Here is a 20,782-nt window from a genome sequence, read left to right as displayed (position 1 = left end):
GTGAGCCACGGGCCGGCCCATGCATATCTGTTTTCTCATACTCCATATCGAGTTCGTTTATTCGGGAGTGGTACCTCCAGAGATTGGGATCTAAGGTCTGGCTCCCCCTACTGGATGTATGATGAATTCATTGGCCCAAAGGAATTTACTCAATTTCCCCATAAAACTCTGGGATTCTCCAGATAATTTTTTACCTGCCTATCCCTGGAAAGCCCCAGAAGTCAGGGCTGCCTGAGGAGAGTTGTGACCACGGAAGACTTTCTAGAAGAGTTGGAACCTGAGTTACACCTTGAAAAATTTCGACAGGAGTAGTTAGTTGAGAGCAAACTTTTTTTTCCTGGTTGAGAGCAATTTTGACAAAGAAAGTGCTCTGTGAGTTGAGGGGATGAGATGATCTGGCTGGCCTAGGCAGAAGATTCATGCTCAAAGCAAAGTGAGGAATTTTTGTTGCAGGCTTTCTGAGCAAAGGAGCAATCAATAAAATATTCTCTCTTTATTCTTCTCCTTTGTTATTAATTTTTTCTTTTCTTTGAGAGCTGTTTAGTACAGGGATCAAACCCTGGACTTTGGTGTTATCAGCACCACACTCTAACCAACTGAGTTAACCAGTCAGCCCATATTATTAATTTCTTATTCACAACCAGCAAATGTTTTAGAAAAATGGGGAGGGGACATTTTAAGTGATGCTACTAGAAAATACAGATAAGCAAAAATAATACAAAAGTATCATTGACATTCTGTTCCCTAACGACCCACTATTGACAAATCTTGTGGTAACATTTTAGATTTTTCCTATGCCTAAATATAGATATGTATGAATTTTACAAAAAAAGAGATCCTGCTCCAGAAACTGGTTTGTAACCATTTTTGTCATTTAACAATAGATCTTAGCAGTCATTCTATGTCAGTACACATAAATTTACCTCATTCTTTCAAAGATGAAATATGTATGTACATTTTAAAAACTTTTTATTGTGGAAAATTTCTAACATTACAAAACTAGAGAGACTAATAATGATGAGCCCCCATATACTTATCCACCAACTTTAACAATTATCAACGTATTATTTTAAAATAATCCAACCCTCTGAATTATTTTATTTAAAAAGAAAAAAAATTTTTGGCAGCTGGCCAGTATGGGAATCCGAACCCTTGAACTTGGTGGTCTCTTTTAGTCTATAGCAGTTTGCTCCCCCCTTTTTTCTTGCTATTTACTTATTGAAAAAACCAGGTGGTTCTTTCTGCATTCTGGATTTGCTGTATCATTAATATGTTCCTCTATCCACTGTATTTTCTGAGAACTGATAGATCTAAACACTTGTTCAGATCAAGTTTGATTTTCTGGCAAGAATACTTCTTAGGTGATGCTGTTAACTTCCCATAGCAACGCATCAGAAGGAACATATCTAGTGGTCTCTCTTTTTGTGATAAGATTGAACTGTGAGTATTTTGATCTTTATGTAACTATTTCCTTAATAAACTTAGGATACTTATAGTGTGTATTTTTTTTCTTTGTTGTTGTTTTGCTAATAAATGCTACACTGACCGTTCTCAGACATCTATCTTTGCATACTTGTCTAGACTATTTCCTTAAATTCCCAGATGTGAAACTGCTGGATCAATGAATATAATCAATAATTTTTCAACACAATAAATTCCATTTTGATAGTCTAAGCATTTTTTTTTTAAGATGACCAGTAAGGGGATCTTAACCCTTGGCTTGGTGTTGTCAGCACCATGCTCACCCAATGAGCTAACTGGCCATCCCTATATGGGATCTTGGGATCTGAACCTTGGTGTTATCAGCACCACACTCCCGAGTGAGCAACGGGCCGGCCCTAGTCTAAGCATTTCTTTTTTTTTAATCTTTTTCGTGACCGGTACTCAGCCAGTGAACGCACTGGCCAGTCCTATATAGGATCCAAACCCGCGGCAGGAGTGTCACTGCGCTCCCAGCGCCGCACTCTCCCGAGTGCGCCACGGGGTCGGCCCTAAGCATTTCTAATAAAGACGACAGCCACCAGTTAAATAAATCAGTAGCCTTGGAACATTAAAGTCAATGGTGACCTCATCTAATGACTCGTGCATCCTCCATCATCCTTGGGGAATACTTATTATATCCTGGCTAAAAGCTCCAGCTCTGCACAGGCAGGCACAGGGCAGATTCCACAGTTAGGCGAATTTAGGTATCTCAGGCCTTAGCTAGATGTTATCTAGAAGACTCCAGATAGTTGTATATGTTGTTGGCTCATAAATTCAGGATGGGAAAGCATCTTAAAACCCTACAATCTACACTATGAAAAGATGACTTCGAGTAAAGGTTTAAAATGTTAAGACAGAGGGCCAGCCTGTAGCTCACTTGGGAGAGCATGGTGCTGACAACACCAAGTCAAGGGTTAAGATCCTCTTACCGGTCATCTTTAAAAAAAAAAAAAAAAAAAGTTAAGACAGTTTAAGATAGGTAGGAAAAAGCAACCAGAGGTAGGCAGCTTTTGGGATTACTGCCTCTGTCCTAGAGGGACAGGTTTTCCCAAGCAGAATCATTTCAAGTTGGTTCTGAGCTATACTTTTTGCTTTTGTAAGTCTTAGCATTCGAGTAGTTTTTTGTATTATCATAATAAGAAGAAATTTCCCTTAAAACCCAACTGTGATTTTACAAAAATTGGTATCTAAAAATTTCTCAGGATACTCCTATATTAGTTTACTGGGTCTACTTGAAACAAATTACCACAAACTTGGTGGTTCTAAAACAACAGAAATTCATTCTCTCATAATTTTGGAGGCCAGAGGTCTGAAAGCAAGATGCCAGAGGGAACTGACTGGTTAGCTTAGTGGGTTAGAGCACAGTGTTATATACACCAAGGTTAAGGGTTCAGATTCCCCCCCAAAAGAAGATGCCAGTATGGCCACACTGCTTTCCAGGGCTCTAGGGGAAAGTCTTTTTTTGCCGCTCCCAGTTTCTGGTGGCTCCCGGTGTTACATGGCCTATAGATGCTACATGCACTCCAATATCTGCTTCTGTCTTCACATTCTCTTCTCTGTGTGTCTTTGTGGGTACTTTTCTGTCTCTGATAAGAACACTCTCACTTGGATTTAGGGCCCACCCTAATTCAGTACGATCTCGTCTGAATCCTTACCTTAATTATATCTGCTAAGACCCTATTTCCAAAAAAGGTCACATTCTGAGGTTCCAGGTGGACATGAATTTTGGGGGGACACCATTCAACCCACTACAATTCCCAGTATTTGATTGGAAGCCATTAGGAAAAGAAAACATAAAGATTTAACAAACCCTATTATGACATTTAACTGCTTGAGAACAGGGATCACTTCCTATTCTTCTTAGACTTCTCTGTATCAGTAAAATACTTGCTGTCAATGTTAAGGATCCAGGAAACCACGTAATGTCTAATCTGAACTCCTCATTGTATAAAATGAAAAAACTGATTCCCAGAGAAGGTAAAAGACTTATTCAAAGTCATCTGGCCACAAGCCGCAGCAGAACTAGAATCAAACCCATTATCTTCTACGTTATGTCCATTAATTATCCTGAACAGTTGGCACTTGGGGTGTATCCCCTTTCAGGGAATAGCTTCAGTATCTTTAAACTCCTCCCCCCCCACACACACACCTGGGGGGGAAAAAAAAGATCTAATGATCAAAATTTAGCACAGTGATTGCGGCAATAATTTTGTATTTTTAGCATAAGGTCCTTGAGGGGCTGGGGGGCTGGTGGTGGTAGTAAAGATGAGGGATGTTTCTCAGGTAAGCAACACATTGCAGGGCCCAAACCTCCACACCTCATGCCAAGGTCTCAGTGGTCTTCTTTGCTATTGGCAAATGAACTTGACCCTGGAGAACAAAAGAAACTTCATCTTTATTTCCAGTCCTCTGTCCAGGTTGCCACCAGCTAAGAAAAACAAATAACCATGAATGAGGGAAGATTATTTTCTTTAAGGCAGGAGCTGATCATTTGTGTTCTTCCCGTCCAAAGCACTAGGGATGTTAATTACTGCTCTCAATACAACTTAACAAGAAGCACAGTAAACATGTGACTCTGAGCTGTTAATGAATATTATTATCCTTTATTATACACTAAACAAGGGGAGTGTTCAGATCTGAGGACCGCTCCAGGGGGAATTTGAGGACAGCTCACACCTGTCTTGGAGACTTAAAAGAGCTCACAACCACATCTTCACACCTTTCTCTCTAGAGGTAGTGTTCCTATTTCTCACATTTGTTTCTCTGGATTATTCTTTGGAGGAGCTAAGGGCAGAAGAACCAAGCTAAGAAATCTGACCTTTCTATTGTCTGCATCAGTGGTTCCAGAGTTAGAAGCCCATGTTTCCTCCCTAAGCTTCTAGTCATTTCAACACACTAGCATGAAATGAAATGTGAATGAACTAGCATGAAGCAAATAACAGTGATCCCTCCTCATCTCCACCCCTGCCCCCACTGTTGTCTTTTTTTTTTGGTGGCTGGCTGTATGGGGATCTGAACCCTTGACCTTGGTGTTATAACACTGCACTCTAACCAACAGAGCTAACTTGTCAGCCCCCATTGTAGTCTTCTAGACACCAGCCAACTGAAAAGGAGGAAAGAAACACTTCAATTATGGGCTGACTCCTACAAGAGTGACTCTCAATGCTAAGCCAAGGGTCTTGACATCTTGACTTGCTATTACTGAGTACCTACACTAGGATTGTCTGGGTGGCAGCTGGATCAGAGAAGCCTGTACTGGGAGTAGTCTTTAGCTTTATTAGGAACAGAGTGGCAGGAGACCTGGGACCTGGAGCATAAGGGAGACTTGATGGGCTAGGAATTCAGTTCAGTTCCAAACCCTTCTGGAAAAGGACCCAAAGGATGATGGGAGGAGCCAGTAGACATTTGGAATGAGACATGTGTCCTGTGGCCTGAGAGAGAACAAGGAGGTTCTTTCATGGCCTGGAAGTAGGGATTGCTGGCAGGAAAGGGACTCCATAATGTCCACAAAGCCCTTCTGTGATACACACTTTGCTGGAAAGACTGGCTGGAAAAATGGGAGCACAGCCAAGATTCCATGAAGGCCAGAGGCCCAGTCCATCCAGTTCTACCCATCACCTATGTCACTTTTCTCTGAGCATGTTCCATGAAACATGAGAACCATAGTAACATACCAAAGACCTAAGAGTAAAAAAATTAAAAAAAAAAAAAAAAGTTGTCTTTAATCTGTTTCCCTAAAACAATTTGACCATGGGACATTTTGCAAACACCACTACTGTTTAGAATCTGGTATTCTGAACCCATTTTGGGAAAGATTAGTTCCAGTCCCTTTCCAAATGCAACTCTTCTCTAAGAAACCCTCTCAAATTTCTTCAACTCATTCACTTCCCAGTTCTCGTCTTGCAGCCTGTGATCATAAAGGTCTCCATGTGAATCATGTTCTGAACCAGTCAATCTTTAGGGCAGGTGCAAAGAGCAACTGTATCCAGCTTGCCCTGCCCTGGAAAGGAACAAGTGCCATGTGGCAGAGGAAGAAGCATTGCCTTGCCAGGCTCAGTGGCCCAGCCCTGGTGGGTCTTCCAGAGTTGGCTGTGTGGGAAGGTGGTATGATTCAGCAGTCTGCCTTTCTCAGCTAAAGCCCAAAACAGGCTCTGGGAAGAAGATCATTCACTGCAATCACTATGTCAACTGCTTACAAAGGACAGCAAAGATCTATGGTTCCAAGCGCAAATGATGTCCCATTCCCCGGGCACTGTGCAGCCGCTTTCACTCTCATTCTCAGGGCATCATCTACTGAAGCAGATGGGGCCTATCACCAACCCTGATTTATGAAAATGGAGCTGGTCACCTTGCTCAAATTCATACAGTCTGAGCACACTCTCTCCTCATCCTTGGCCAGTTTCCCCCCCCCCCCCCCCCCCCCCCCAGGAACCACAAAACTTGTCCTGGGCATATCCATCCTTAACTAGACCCCAGAGCAACTGATCTTGGGCCAGTTAGGGATCAGGAGCAAACATGTCTTAGTATTTCCGTTTCTTCACTTGACCTGCCTCTAACCTGAGGAAATTCTTACGTTCCCCTACTGCTCCACACAATCCCAACACCTCAAGCCTACCTTCAAACCAATCATTTTGGGGCTTTTTCCTGCAGTCTCTTGACTATACATACTCACTCAAACCACTTTGCACTGAAACAATATTTATTTTTTTCCTTGGCAAAAAGTCAAGTGCTACATTTTTAAAAACAGAAAAATCTCAAACAATCAAACGCATTACCCATCACAGAAGAGGGTCTGGCTACAATACAAAACATCCTTTTTAAAAAATTTTTTAAATATACCAGTCAGTTTAAAATGATAGAAGTTCTGTGAGAACTAAGAAATCTACAGCCTGTAGTTTAATAATAGAAAAAAAATTAAGACAATTAAAAGATCTATAGCATCCAGCAATTTTGCTTCATTCCCTGTGTATAGCACCTATTTCTCTAGGTTAGAAGATAAGAATTCCAGAACCTGTGGTGTATGTCAGGTACCACCAAGTTAGGTTGGACTTGCAGTCTTCCTTCCCCAGCAGCCCTCCATCATTAAGAGGAGGATACTCTTTTTTCCAATCTCCCCACATACAACCAGAGAAGAAGGAGATAACTGGGAGAACAATTAAGAAACTGGTGTGCAGGAATAAATACTTTTCCTTTCCCTAGGATGGGATGTTGACAGAGCAGATTATGTGTTTAGAGGGGGAATTTACGGGTGGGAACAGCTGTTATCTTCGACATGATGCGTAAAAAGCAGAGAACAACTGGACATCACAGTCAGTTGCCTACAAGTATAAAAACCTCAGACTACAAAGACAGTTCAAGGGAAGAACAAATTACTAATCACATCGATGTTGTCACATGCACAATGATGTGGGCTGCAGGCCACCCTATCCCCATCTCAGGGCTGAAAACAGAGTACGAGGGGTAGCTTCAACCCCAAGTTCCACTGCATTGAGAAAATGAATATTCCACACGTGAAGCGCTCACTATACACAGATAAACCTCTTGCTTACCCCCACCCTCCTGACCTAAACCCAATTTAAAAAACAACAGCAAAATCCATTGGGGAGACTGGAAGAATGGTAAAGGAGAAGTTTCTCCTCAAAGCCAAGCAGACTATGTATGTGAATCTTAGCAGACTTGATACCTCCAGCTCCAAGCCCCTGAAATACCAGATCAGCCTTTGTTTCAGGAGGAAGTAGAGGGGAGTTGGAATGGGGATTCTCTTTACCAAGTCCCATAAAGCCTTCTGAAGCCTCCAGAGACCCTGATATTTTAGGGGAGTGGCCACTGGCTAAGCAGATGGGAGGTTGGGAAGTGGAGGTGACACCTACACAGAAGTGTTCTCACTTGGGGGACACACAGGTGAGAAAACAGGTAGGGCTGGATCACTCTGGAGTCCTGGCATGGGAGGTGCCAGGAAGCCTGTTATTTAACTCAAAGGGTTTTCCCACTGGTGATTTGTTTTCCTTTCTGTTTTTACTTCCTATAGTCAGTGTTGTTAGATTTTAAAACAAGACACAGACTAGTCCCAAAGTGGGATTCTGTGAATAAAGTTGTTTCTTTTATAAATATTTTAATTACAAGTAATCCTCACTCCAGGTAATTTCCGTGACACATAGTACCTACAGGCACACAAGTTCACACACGCACACACACACGGCTCTCAAACTTTCACAGAAAGTCTGATAGCAACCACATAATTATAAAGGAGCCCTACCTCTTAAGAGTGAAGTAAGGGTGAGAATGACTATGTCTAAAGAAGCCAGAGTGTGTGTCACTTAAAGAAAAAATACAAATAGGGATTAGCAACAATGTTTGGTTGAGAAGCCAGAAAGAAAAAAGGATAGTAAAATTCTGATTACCAAAAGGGAAAAAAGAGAAAAAAAAACCCTTCAGATTTCTGTACAGAGCTTCTTCCTATAAAGTGCCTAAGGCATATGCAAACTCTGGTGTTCCCGCTAAAATATGAGAGCCTCACACAATTGGAAAAAAAAAAAATCAAAAGAAGAAACAGGGAAATTGAGGATGAAAGTTAGTGTAAATCTCTGCATTTTGGGAGAGAATGAGTTGTCATTAACTCCACAGCCCAGCATAGTTTCCATGGAGCCCTGAAGGGAGGGGACCTCCTGCCACAAAAAGTTTCGTTCCAGACGAGTCATAGCAGTGGGTATAAACAGCATTGGGGAAGAAATCAATATCCGAAAAGTAATTTCTCCAGGTTTCATCATGATTCTATGGGAAGAGAAAGAGACTATGTTAGCACCTGTAGGCCATGGCAGGAAAAGGGGGAAGAAGGGACAAGAATGTTTTCTGGTCTCCTTAAAAGATGAGGGTCCTGTACCTATAACCTGATGTCAGGAGACTGGCTCTCATGGGAAGTGGGGCCTCATTTTTTCAACCAAACACTAGAAAGGAACTGAGCAGGCTAAATAATTGCTATACAAAGCTCAGGTCTTCTCAGAACAGGTGGAACCAAACTCTGGCAGCCATGGTGAGAGGTTCCTTATCCTTTCTGCTCTATCACCACTTGTGGCAAATCTTAAGTCAACCACTGTGTTTTACTGGCCCTCAGTTTTCCCACAGGCAATATGTAGGCACAAAAGCATTATCAGGGGACAGTGCCTTTCTCTGCTCCAAGGAGTGCCTCTTACTAGTGAAAAAATGTGGGTAGGTGATGTGTCAGCCAGGGTGAGAGTGGGTGGGTAGAGGGAAGACAATTGTTCTGTCATTGTCCAGCAACTATCTCAGGTGGGGCTTTACTCACCAGCCAGCCTTTGCCAGTGGTTAGTTTCAGATTCTCCCCTGCTAGTCTGGGCTTGGACCCATAACAAGCTGAGAGCTTCTCTTCCAGAAATCTCTGAGCTCGGATATCATAGAACAGCAGGGAGCCCTGCCCTGTGCCCACAGTGATGATGTGCTCATAGAAGCTCACTGAGCGGATCCCTGAAAGAGAAAAGTAAAGGGCAATGAGAAGGGAAAGTAACCACTCGACAGTCTGCTAGCCTGAATTTCTCCAACACTGAGTTTGCATTGCACTCCCACATATCAGAAAGTACTTTTCCAATGGCAAACATACTCACGCAAAAGCAAAGAGAAGCCTGATGCCACAATGACCATCCATACACTAACAGGAATCCTTCAGTAAGACTTGGAGAAATGTCAGATTTCTGATGATTCCCAAGAAGCTTTTGGCTAAAGACCATAAGTGTGCTGGGAACTTTCTTGTCTCCCCTTGACTCACTCTGGAATCATCTTTCATAACTCCACACTCTTCTCCGTTATGTTTCCAACCTATACTGCAATTCAGGGTAATCTGCATATTTGCAAATCATTACATCAATAAGTACCTCCTTTGTTTTTGACCTAAAACCACTGCCATGGCACTGTAAGAAGTCTTTATCTGGTATTAAGTATATTATGAGGGCAGCAAAAAGCCCAGAAGTTAAGCACCCAAAGGAGTACTATCTCTCATTCACAGTGTGAATTTCACATAAGTCACCTAATCACTCCAGGTAATAGGAAAAATACACCTGCTGCACCTGTGGATCAAATAAGTGCATGGGATATGAAGATGTCTCTTGGCACATAAGACGACCTTGATAATATCTTTGGAACCAGTATTTCCTTATTAGGTATGAAAGCTACCCCCATTAACAGTAACCAAAATTTCTTAAAACTTCATTGCACACATCATTCCAGCCAAAGCTATTTATTCCTTTCTCTACTACTCTCATTATACACCTTTTTTCTCTGTTCTAAAACATGAGCATCTTAACTATAATTAAAAACAAACAAACACACAAAACAATAGCCACTTTTGCAATATCTGCATGGGAATAAACACTACTTGAAAGGAAGAGGCTAAACTGTAATCCATACTGTGCCTTTTAGGACTCTTAGGATGATGTAGCTACATTTTTGCATTAGAAAGGGGACAAAGTAAGACGAAGAAGAAAATACACTTTGTTAAACTGGATGATCTGGATTCTGATCACTGGATGTTCCCCCACAAGCTGTGCGATGCTACGCAAGTTATTTAAACACTCTGGGTCTGTCTCATTGTAAAATGGGTTAACACTATCTTTTCCCACCTGCTTTCCACAGGGTTCTTAGTAGGATAAAATCAGATGTCAGAAAAAGGTATTCTGAAACCTTAAAGTACATTAGTAACATAAGTCTCTTCTTTTTCCTCCAATAAAGAATGAGGGTGCTCTTAGAATATGTTATAAAAGATTGGAGGCTGAAGCCTAATTTACCCAGTGGTCAGAACTAAATTCAATATTTTCTTTCTTTCTTTTTTGGCAGCTGGCCGGTACAGGGATCAAACCCTAAACCTTGGTGTTTTCAGCTCCACACACTAACCAACTGAGCTAACTGGTCAGCCCTAAATTCAATATTTTCTTCAGCTTTACTAAAGTATAGCTGTCATACAATACACTGCACATATTTAAAGTATACAATTTCGAGGGCTGGCCCGTGGCTCACTCGGGAGAGTGTGGTGCTGATAAACATGAAGGCCCCGGGTTCGGATCCCATATAGGGATGGCCGGTTCACTCACTGGGTGAGTGTGGTGCTGACAACACCAAGTCAAGGGTTAAGATCCCCTTACCGGTCATCTTTTAAAAAATAAAAATAAAAAAAATAAATAAATAAAATATAAAGTATACAATTTCGAGATTTTAACATATGTATATATTCATGGCACCGTCACCATAGTCACCCCCAAGTTTCCTCATGATGCTTTGTAAACACCTTCCCTACCATGCCATCTTTTAGCATAAACTGAATTTTAGTTCAGGCAGGGCCCCAGCAAAAAATTACCACAGAATACAAAAAAGGACACTCTGAAAGAACATGAAAACCACTGATATCCTGACTGGTGGTTTCCACCAAAGGCATTTGTGACCACACATTTGTCTGTGGAGTTTGAAACTCTGCTGCACTATGCAGGTATTTAAGCCTCCCTCTTGTGTCACCAAACATTTCCATGTGTTCCATATAGATCATTATACCTATTTGGAAGCCAACATAGAAACTAAAGGGCAAAACTCATTTGCAATGCAGCTGTAGGCCTGAGGGCATACCGGGACACTTACCACTGCCTCGCTCCCTGGAGCAGACAGACTTGACATTGTATGATGGCTGCCGTGGATCCAAGAAGGAGACATGAGCTTGGGAGCCCACCGCATACACTGACCATTCACTACCATAGGCCAGACACACATTCTCACGGCAATATGGCAGTTTGGTGGACAGGAGCTGAAAACAGAGAGAGAAAGGAGAGATACACCCATGGCATCATCAGAGAGCACAAGGCAGGGGCATTGTTGTTAAACTCTCACCTCTGTGGGCTTCTCTCATACACAAGCCACATAAAGTCAGAGACAAAAAAAAGTCAGAGACAAAGCCCTGATTAAGGAAATAATACCCTGCTCCACATCCTAGGTATAAAGGAGAAAGAGAGGTGACTATAATAAACAATAAGATCTAGGTACTAAAGAGGATAGGTTAGGGAAAAGGGTAAATCTGAAATGAAATAATCAGAAGTAGAGGGAAAGGCCAAGACCTACTGGTTGTCTGCAGGAACAACCTTATGGCACTAAAGCCAAGGTCCCACCCCTTTCTGTCTGCCAGATAAAGCCACCACCCTCCTCACTGCTCTTCAGATAAAGGGGCTGACCTCTGGCTACTCCCAGCCTAACTCGAATTGAATGGGAATTGTACACTACAGAAAGCATACTCGTAGGACTGGCTTAACTCCAGATAACCTGAATCAGCTTTAGCCCTGAGTCTTTCTCACTTAGCAAATCCTCAGAGGGTGCCTACTGCTTGTAAGGCACCATGCAAGGTCAGTGGAGCTCAAAGTCTGCTGTGACATAAGGAACCAATAATTCCTGGAGCCCTGCTTCTACTTGAGAGGAAGCCTATCACAGAAGTAACAAGCAGCAAAGGCCTCAGGGATGAGAAGAGGGCAAATGATCCACATGTAGGTTTAACTCTGCAAAAGTTGCTTGTAAATATCGTAAATTAAATCCATTTTCTTTCTTTCTTTTTTTGGCAGATGGCCTGTATGGGGATCCAAACTCTTGACCTTAATGTTACAACACTGTATTCTAACCAACTGAGCTAACTGGCCAGACTTTTTTCTTTTTTCTTTGCTGAATGAATGAATCTTTATTATGTAAAAATATAAAAAATGAACAAAACAAAACAATACAATGTAAGAATAATATGCAAAGGAATAAATGTATAAAAATTCCATTTTTTCCTCTTCCCAGATTTTATCTTATTTTCATATAATCTTCCTTCCTTTGGACCTCCTGTGGCTTACATTGGCCAGTGGAAGCCATACCTGCTGAAGTCCTCCCTGGCTCCTGATCTTTTTCTGCCCGACCTTACAAAAGATTTGCCCTCTTTCCTTTCCTTTCACCTTCCCCAGCAGTCATTGCTACACATGTCAATCCAAAATGAATTTTCCCTGCTACTTTTTTTGTGGAAAGCAGCACCATCTCCTTGTGCCTCAATTTAGAACAACACCCTTGATCAAATCTCTCAGAACCCAGTGTGCCAGAGTCGCCCCTGAACACAGTGTCCTCAGGAGCCCACCGTCCTGCTGCCCTCTTGTGGTTCATCAGCCTGTGCAGGACCCAGGCCAGATCATTTTCTCATTACCCTGCATAGTTATTTCAAAGATGATTTATCTTAATTTGATTGATTTTCAGTTGCCGGTGGTTCCTAACACTTAGATTTTCTTGCTGTTACAACATGACAAATAGTTATTGATCTATTAACTATTTAACAAATATTTAAATGCATTGTGGACTGCTGGTTAAAGGACCCTCTCAGGAAGCCCCTGCAATGTGAAAGAATCACCCCCTCTGATTTCTTTAAGACTTTTCTTCAAGAGAGGCACACCAGCCCCAGAATTTCATGCACTGTGCAATAACATGCCCAGACCTTTGGAGACTGGTGTTTTAGACAAGAATGAAAAGACTCAGGGAGAATTAGAGTATTTTAAACATAAGGTGAATTATTAGGTAAAACCACTAAGTCATGTTCATCATACCTTAGACAGTGTATTTTCAGCCTTCCACAGATGAAAGTAGCCATCCAGAGATACTGCTCCCAGTTCCTAATAGAGCAATGAAAAACAGGTTATATTCCAATCTGTAGTGACTAACGTACAATAAAAAGCAGACTTGAAGACTGGGTTCCTTTCGTGCTTAATTCCTATCCCATGATGGTTCTAGCAAAAGTGCCAGTAATTATAGCCCATCACCTCACCTTATGGAATGCAGGTGGACAGTATGTTAAATTGAGACTGCTTTTTGAGAGAACCCAAGAAGCAAATCCAGGCTCTAACAGTAATACAGACACCCATGGTTCAAAAAGTCCTTACTATGCAATTATTCCCATGACATCCTGTTGGACAGTTAGGGCAGAGCACACATGCGAAGGACAGTTTCATAAGTCTCAGTGTCAGAGCTTCTATAAGTGGAGGGTCTAATCTAGCAGAGAAAAATATACCTATAGACCATAAAAATAGATGGGAGATAGGAGGTTAAGGGAACTACCCATCAAATTATGGCCTGATTCAGATGTTGGAGAAGACCTTCTCCTCTTCTGGCTCTGGGTCTATATCCCAACACTCTGCTGAAAACCTCAGTGTGAAAAAACAAAACAAAACAAAAAAAACAAGCCCTCAGTGTAAGAAGATCTGACTCAATAATTAGGTAAGACTTAGCGGCAGTACGTAGGGAAAAGAGACAGTGAAGAATGAAAACCTGAGAAACAAAGGGAAAAAAAGTGATTGCTTTCAGAAGTAAGTATGAAAATCACACGTAAAATAGAGCACCTTCAAAGGCATGTGCAAATGAGAGACAGTCAAATCAGCGTGGCCCTGGGGAAACTGTGAAGCTGACCCACAAATAGGAACCACCCAGAGAAATATTGCAGAGATCAATCCAAGGGGTGGGTTTCACAGCCTCAGTTATAATTTCTCACCAGTATCTCTCAGCCTTTAAAAGGTGCTCTGTGGGCTCAGAACCAAGCTATGCAGCAAGCACTGACTTGACAAGGAGGAAGGGAGGTGCACCTCCCAAGACATATACCAAGAGGAATAGGCTTCAGGGATCCCTTGGTGAGTTTATACCTTGTTCTTACTGTTGAAGGCCAGTGCCCGGACCTTGCAGTTGTCAGGGTTTGTGTCTTCCTTGGGGATGTCCTTTAAGGCCTTGTGAGTGATGTGAGTATACACAGGGACTCGTGACACATTGTGCCTTGCATCACTTTTGGTCAACACATCATCTGTCACTTCCCAGAGTCCCATAGAACCATCACGTGAGCCTGTAGGGCAGGGAGACCACAGAAGTCAGATATACTCACCCCCTTCATGGGACAGTCCCACAGAAGCCAAGATGGGGTGGGATTTCTTTTTTTTCCCCCTTGGTGGCTGGCCGGTATGGGGATCTGAACCTTTGACCTTGGTGTTTGTGCATCATCCCTATATATGTGAAAGCTTGGTCAGGCCGCCCACCCCAAAGACAGAGCAGTGGGCATTTTAACAGCTTACACTAAGAGGATGATCCAACTAAGGTCTAGGAGCTAAAAAATAACCTTTATGCTTACCATAGTTGGTAGGATTTTTTAAAAGAGAATTTTATATAGTTCGATAAAGCTCAGTAATTTTCCAGCCAATTAACCTTTTTTGAGCCTTGGATCCCTTTGAGAGACTTAGAAATGTAAGAGACTCCTTTCTCTAGAAAATTAAACAAAAAGAATTTTACATTCAATTTCAGGGAGATCCAGGGGTCTCCTTAAGGGTTTCCATGGACCCATAAAGATCACAATTCCCTTATTAAGAATGACTGTTCTATATAAAATGAATGCTTAAAAAAGTAAATCATATTCCTAGAACACAATAGCATAGCACTTTAAAAACCAAGAACAATTTTCCTTGAATTGAGCCCTTGAATACATTGTTGGTGGCAAGCTAAAATGTCATATATTTCTGGAGTACAAGTGAGCAATCTGCAGCAAAACCCTGAAAATTTACATTCCCATCCAAGAACAATCCACTGTTCTTGGATGGGAATATAGAACCATATACAAAAACGCTTACTTAGAACAATCCATATGCGCTAAAATAGGGCTATATTATAGTCATAAAACAGAATATCAAGAACCACTAAAAAATTAATGTTTTAAAATTCCTTTTCCAGTAATTTTCCAACTCTCCTTTGAGACCAGAAGGTGCCCTTCCCACACTGCAAATCCCCTCTATGCTCCATCCAATTTGTTTGCATCATAAGGCTTACAGGCAGGGATTCAAAGCAGAGGGTTCATCACATGTGAAAATCTAGAAAAGACCAGAGAAAGAAGGGCACATCTGGAGAACTATACATGGTTTATTATGTTGGATTATGAGGTGCAGGCATGGAAGCTATGAAACAGAAAGTTGGAGAGACGACCAGGGACCTTATATGCTCTGCTATGAAGTAAGTATTTCATTTTTCTTTGGCAGCTGACCGGTACAGGGATCAAACCCCATACCTTAGTGTTATCAGCACCATGCTCTAACCAACTGAGCTAACTGACAAGCCCTCACTCTACAAATACTAGAAAGTTACTCAAAGATTTAAGCATCAGGGTGAGATAATTAGATAACTATGTTTTAGAATATTATTTTGTGTTCAGTGTGATCTCATTTTACCTCACAAAATTTTATTATGAAAATTTCAGGCAAACTAAAATGTTGAATTTTTCAATTAATATCTATATACCTATATTCTATCATTAACATTTTATTATACTTGCCTTATCACATATCTATTTCAAAATGCCAATAGTGGTTATCTCTGGGCAGAGATATTGCGGGTGATTCTTATTTCCTTTTTGTTTATTTGTATTTTTAAATTTCTTACTATAAACGTACTACTTTTACACTAAGGAAAAAAATTTAGAGAACTAATTTGGTAGACACATAAAGATTGGATTGGAGGAGGTAAGACTGGAAGCAGAGAAAAATATGGAAGGATACTGTGGTAAATGAAGAGATATTCGTAGATGAAGAACACTTGAGTAGAGAAGATACAAAAGAAACTGATGGATTTAAGTCATATTTTAAAAAATAGTATCAATATGGCTTGGTAATCTAAGGAGACTAAAAAGCCTAAGACCAGTCTTAGCTCTCTGGCTGTGCACCTGGGTGGAAGATGGAAGCTTGCACCGATATAGGCAAATAGAAGGGAGTGGTGAGCCTTGGAAGGGAGATGATGAGTTTGAAAACTCTGATTTTGAGGTGGAATGTTCAGAACTTGATGCTCATCAAGTCTGAATATCAACACTGGTTAACAAGCATTGAACATATTTTCAGCATGGCAGCCACTATGCATTATCTCATTTAATTTTCCAAATGACCCTCTAAGTGCACACTGTTAATAAACAGTAGGCCAGGATTCAAATTCAGGTCTCTAATATCAGAGCCAATGTTTTAAACCCTGCTATACTGTTTAGGAAATGGAGATGTGGGAGTTATCAGCCTGAGAAGACAGAACATTGGCAGGGTATCTGAAAGAAGAGATGAAAGGCTCTCAACAACCAAGTTTAGTGCAGGTTACTATCATAGGGATGGTCCTCATAGAGGTGACATGACTCAGCCTCTGCCTTGAAGGAGCTCTCATTCCTTGGGGAGCTCAAATGACAGGGAATCCAGAAGCTTCTGAAACTCTTCTGGGTAATTTGGATCTTTGACTATGTTTCTTTATTAGATTCCTTTTCTTCCTTTTTTTTTTTTTTTTTTTTTTTTGGCAGCTGGCTGGTTTGGGATCTAAACCCTTGATCTTGGGGTTACAAGGCTGTGCTATAACCAACTGAGCGAACTGGCCAGCCCTTTATTAGATTTATTTTCCTTCCCAGCTGCTTTCTATTGTCTTGGTATAAATCCAAAGAAGTGGCTGGCTCAACTGATTAGAGCATAGTGTTGATATTACCAAGGTCAAGGGTGGTTTGGATACAGGCACACACACACAAAAAATCCAAAAAAGAAATATTTATATTCCCTTAGCTTTACAAGTAGAAGTTCTCAGCATGGGCTTTGAAATCAGTAGACCTGGATTCAAGTCCGGGCTCCATCACTCACTATTTGTGTGGCCATTGGTGAGTTGTAATACTCTCTCTGAATCTTAATGTTCTCATCTGTGAAATAAGACTAATTGTGAAGTATGCATAAAGCAAATGTACTTCACAGGGCCTGGTTTTCCAAAGCCTTGCAGTTTCAAATATTGACCTTCCAAAGGACTGGAAATTTTCCCCAGGCTATTGAGTCTCTGTTGTAAGATAAAGAGTTGTAACACAGCCACACTGCTGGCTCAAAGATAGGCAGGTTACTGATTGATATGTAAAGATACTGGGAAATTGCTGTAAGAAGAGAATGTTTGCTAAAATCAAGCTTTTGTTAGTGGATCGAATTAATTGCATGATATCAGCTTCTATTGTTAAAACTTGTTAAACTGTACTTAGAAAAAACCCATCTATGTCTCTTCCTGTAACTTCCTGGTCTGGAGAATAAATGCAGGAAGAGAACACCAATTCGTGGTTAATTTCCCAAATGGAAGGAATGTCTCATTCTTGAGGATTCTGGGAGATTAACCCCTTTTGAGGCTTCTCACTGCTCAGAAGAGATGGGCTTTGAGTAATCTTTGGTGGCTCTGTCACCCAGGGGAAAAGGGGTGACAAATCTGTGGGAGGCAAAGCAACAGCTAATAATACAAACATTCTAGTACTGTTCTGAGGAATTTAAGAGCTAAAATATGTGAAGTACTTAGTTTAGTGACAATTATGATTACTTGGTCTTGGGAATCTGGAATGAGGGGGATTGTATTTTTATCTATGGGTAGCCATCAAAGCTGGTTAGCACTCTGAGCCAAATTTCTAGGCTGCTGTAGGTACCCAGGAAGCAATTGTGTATCTCTAGATTAATTTCTCTACATTCAATTATTCATATTTTTTTTCCTGGCTGTTCTAAACCACTGGAAAAGAAATTCCTCCAATTCTGTATAGCTTTTATCACAAGAAACTTAATGCAGGGTTTGGATCCACCTACTGGCCAGCTGCCAAAAAAAAAAAGAAACTTAATACTATACAACTATATACAGAAGATGATAATTAGTTTTAATACTCTGGAGAGCACATCAGCTTTTCCAAAACACTTTCACAACCATTATCTCAATGAAGCCCCACAAAAACGTGGCTAACATGCTACAACACATGCTTTTTGAAGCAAGGCTTGATATGAATAATAAATGAAGTATGCCAGTACCTCCACTTTACACATCAGGAAGTTAAGATACAGGGGAAATGGGGAAGTGACTTATCCAAAAGTTACAAGGTAAGTCAGAGAAAGAGCCAATGTTGGAAACAAGAACTCCTGGCTCCTAGCTAATGGTCTTACTATTTACTGGACTATTTCCTGTCATACTACTAACCCTTTTCAACCTCCAGCCCTCCCTCCCTGCCACACCAAAAGCTTCCTATAAAAGCGCGATTTACCAGACACTGCCATAGTGTCACTGATCCATGCAATGGAAAAGATCCAGTCCTTGTGTCCATCCTTGGAGAGAAGAGAATGACAGGTATGGGGAGGAAAACAAAAAAGAAATTAGTGAAATAAGGATTATAATGAACTTTCCTGAAAACCATACAAGTCTGACAAAATATCTTTGTAAAAATTACAACTCTGGTCTCTGGTGATCTCAACCCATAGGACATAATCTCATAATATTTAGCTTCTGTCTTGAGAAGCTCAAAGCTGGCATCAAACTGGCACTACTGTGGGTAACAAACATGTCCAGTGGACACATAGCTGTGGGCTTCTACCTCTGGGTGTTTTATTTGTGGCTCCTATCTTCTGTCTGGAACTTTCTTCCTCCACACATCTACATGGCTTATACCCTCGTTTCCTTTAAGTATCCCTACTCAAATGTCATCTTATCAATGAAGCTTTCTCTGACTATCCTCTGAAATAGCATCCTTCACCTCACCCTCATCGCCTTAGCCTGACTTTACCATTCTCCATGGCACTTATCACACTCTGACATATTACTGGTAAATATCTATTGGTATATATAGTTTATATATTGGTATATATGTCACCATGCACTAGAATGCAGGCTTCAAGAGGGCAAGGGCTCTATCTGTTTCATTTATTGCTATGTCCTCATTGTCTAAAATAATGTCTGGTACTGGCCAACAGCCAAAAAAACCCAAAAACAAATGCACAAAAAACAATGCCTGGCCATAGAAGACTCAATAAATAGTTGCTGAATAAATGATTTAATAAACTTTGCTCTCTGACTATGGTCAATGGGAGATACATGGACTCAAACAGCAAATTGTACTGCTGTTCGCCTCTGAGATGTGTGGCTCGGCCCTTTGTCAAATATACTCTGCCAACATATCTGATATATCTTATGGTGAGGCTAGTCCCCATTCTGCTATCTACACCTCCACACCTCACCCCCCATATCCCTACAGTTAGCAGAACTCTAGAAGAAACTACTCCTCCAGGTGGGCTGGTGGAAGAAGGATCCACATTACCTAATGGGCCCTGTTTAAAAACAAGGCTATCTTTAACTACAACTACTGGGAAAACTTACATCTCCCACACACACAGGATCCAGTGTAGGCAGTCGATAGATGGCGAGACTGTTTGGGTTATCTCCTCCAGTGGCTAATAGTGTTCTAGAAGGATTCAACTCGATGGCATGGATACCACAGCCCTGCTGGGTCACACCTCCAGGCTCCCGGTCTTTCAGAATAGGGATTTTGGTGATCTGGCTTGTCTGGACATCCACTACAAATAGCTGCAAGAGGAAAGGGATACAGAATTTGAACATAGTTTCTGTTTAACGTTGCTGATGCTGGGCATAAACATCTATTTGTTCAATTATCCATCAAGTATTTAATTAATGTCTACTATGTGCTAGACCCTGGGAATTATTAAAGGCATGGTCAAGACTACTAGCCAAATGAAACATTAAAATAAGTGAATACAGGAGGAGTTCCAGTCAAGATGGCAGAATAGATGGTCACCAGTGTCACTCTCTCCCCAAAATCAACCAATTTACAATTATAAAAATGTAACAACAGTCAAGCTGGGGCTGCTGGAGCTCAGGGGAAGAGGAGGAGAGACCTACGGAATTCACGAAGGGGGAGAAGCCATGAGGAGAGAAAGAAAAAACTGCTCGGAGTGTTTCAGGCCATGGCCACCTTAAGGCTGGAACTGCTGAGCACATGGAGCAGGAGCTAGCAGAAGCTGCAGCTGTGCCCTTCGGATGGAGTTGCTTGGAGGTGGCAGGGGAGAAGAGGGCCTTGGTGGCCCCCAGGACAGCAAGACCATTAATAGGGTTCCCATGGACCCACGCAGGAGTGAGGAGCCAGACAGCTGAAAAAGGGGAGCGATTCAGAGGCCAGTGAGTCATCCCAAGGGACAAGGCAGGGCCAGTCCCAAGGGAAGTGTTTGGAGCATGGGCGGTCAGGGAGATGGGCCCACTGGGAGAACACTGGGACATAGCAAGGACAGCCAATCTGCCCCCCAATCAGCGCAGGACCACTCAGAAGAGACTGGTTAGGAATGCAGAAGTGCATGGGGTACAGTTTGATGAAAAGATTCAGGCCCAGATCAGGTTTCTACACAACCCAGGTGCACCTAGTCTCTGGAGAGCTGGAAGTACCTATAAGGTCAACCATTAAACCCTGAGC

At 41.5% G+C, this 20,782-nt stretch overlaps 1 protein-coding gene across 1 annotated transcript in view; it reads right to left on the bottom strand.

Annotated features, from left to right (window-relative positions):
- Positions 1-6,173: 6,173 nt before the first annotated feature.
- The window catches only part of DCAF12 (DDB1 and CUL4 associated factor 12), a 29,808-nt gene continuing 15,199 nt past the window's right edge, over positions 6,174-20,782 (bottom strand). Inside the window, exons 3-9 of the mRNA XM_063081924.1 lie at positions 19,678-19,884; positions 18,572-18,632; positions 14,175-14,368; positions 13,089-13,154; positions 11,119-11,281; positions 8,786-8,964; positions 6,174-8,253 (exon numbers count right to left, since the gene is read on the bottom strand). Of these exons, the coding sequence (XP_062937994.1) occupies positions 8,095-8,253; positions 8,786-8,964; positions 11,119-11,281; positions 13,089-13,154; positions 14,175-14,368; positions 18,572-18,632; positions 19,678-19,884 (1,029 nt within the window). The 3' untranslated portion in view covers positions 6,174-8,094. The remainder of the gene's footprint in view (positions 8,254-8,785; positions 8,965-11,118; positions 11,282-13,088; positions 13,155-14,174; positions 14,369-18,571; positions 18,633-19,677; positions 19,885-20,782) is intronic.

The sequence above is a fragment of the Cynocephalus volans genome, chromosome 17 (assembly GCF_027409185.1).
Source record: "Cynocephalus volans isolate mCynVol1 chromosome 17, mCynVol1.pri, whole genome shotgun sequence".
NCBI lineage: Eukaryota > Metazoa > Chordata > Mammalia > Dermoptera > Cynocephalidae > Cynocephalus > Cynocephalus volans.
The sequence above is the reverse complement of the archived record's forward strand: the minus strand, read 5'-3'. Positions and strand labels throughout refer to the sequence as shown.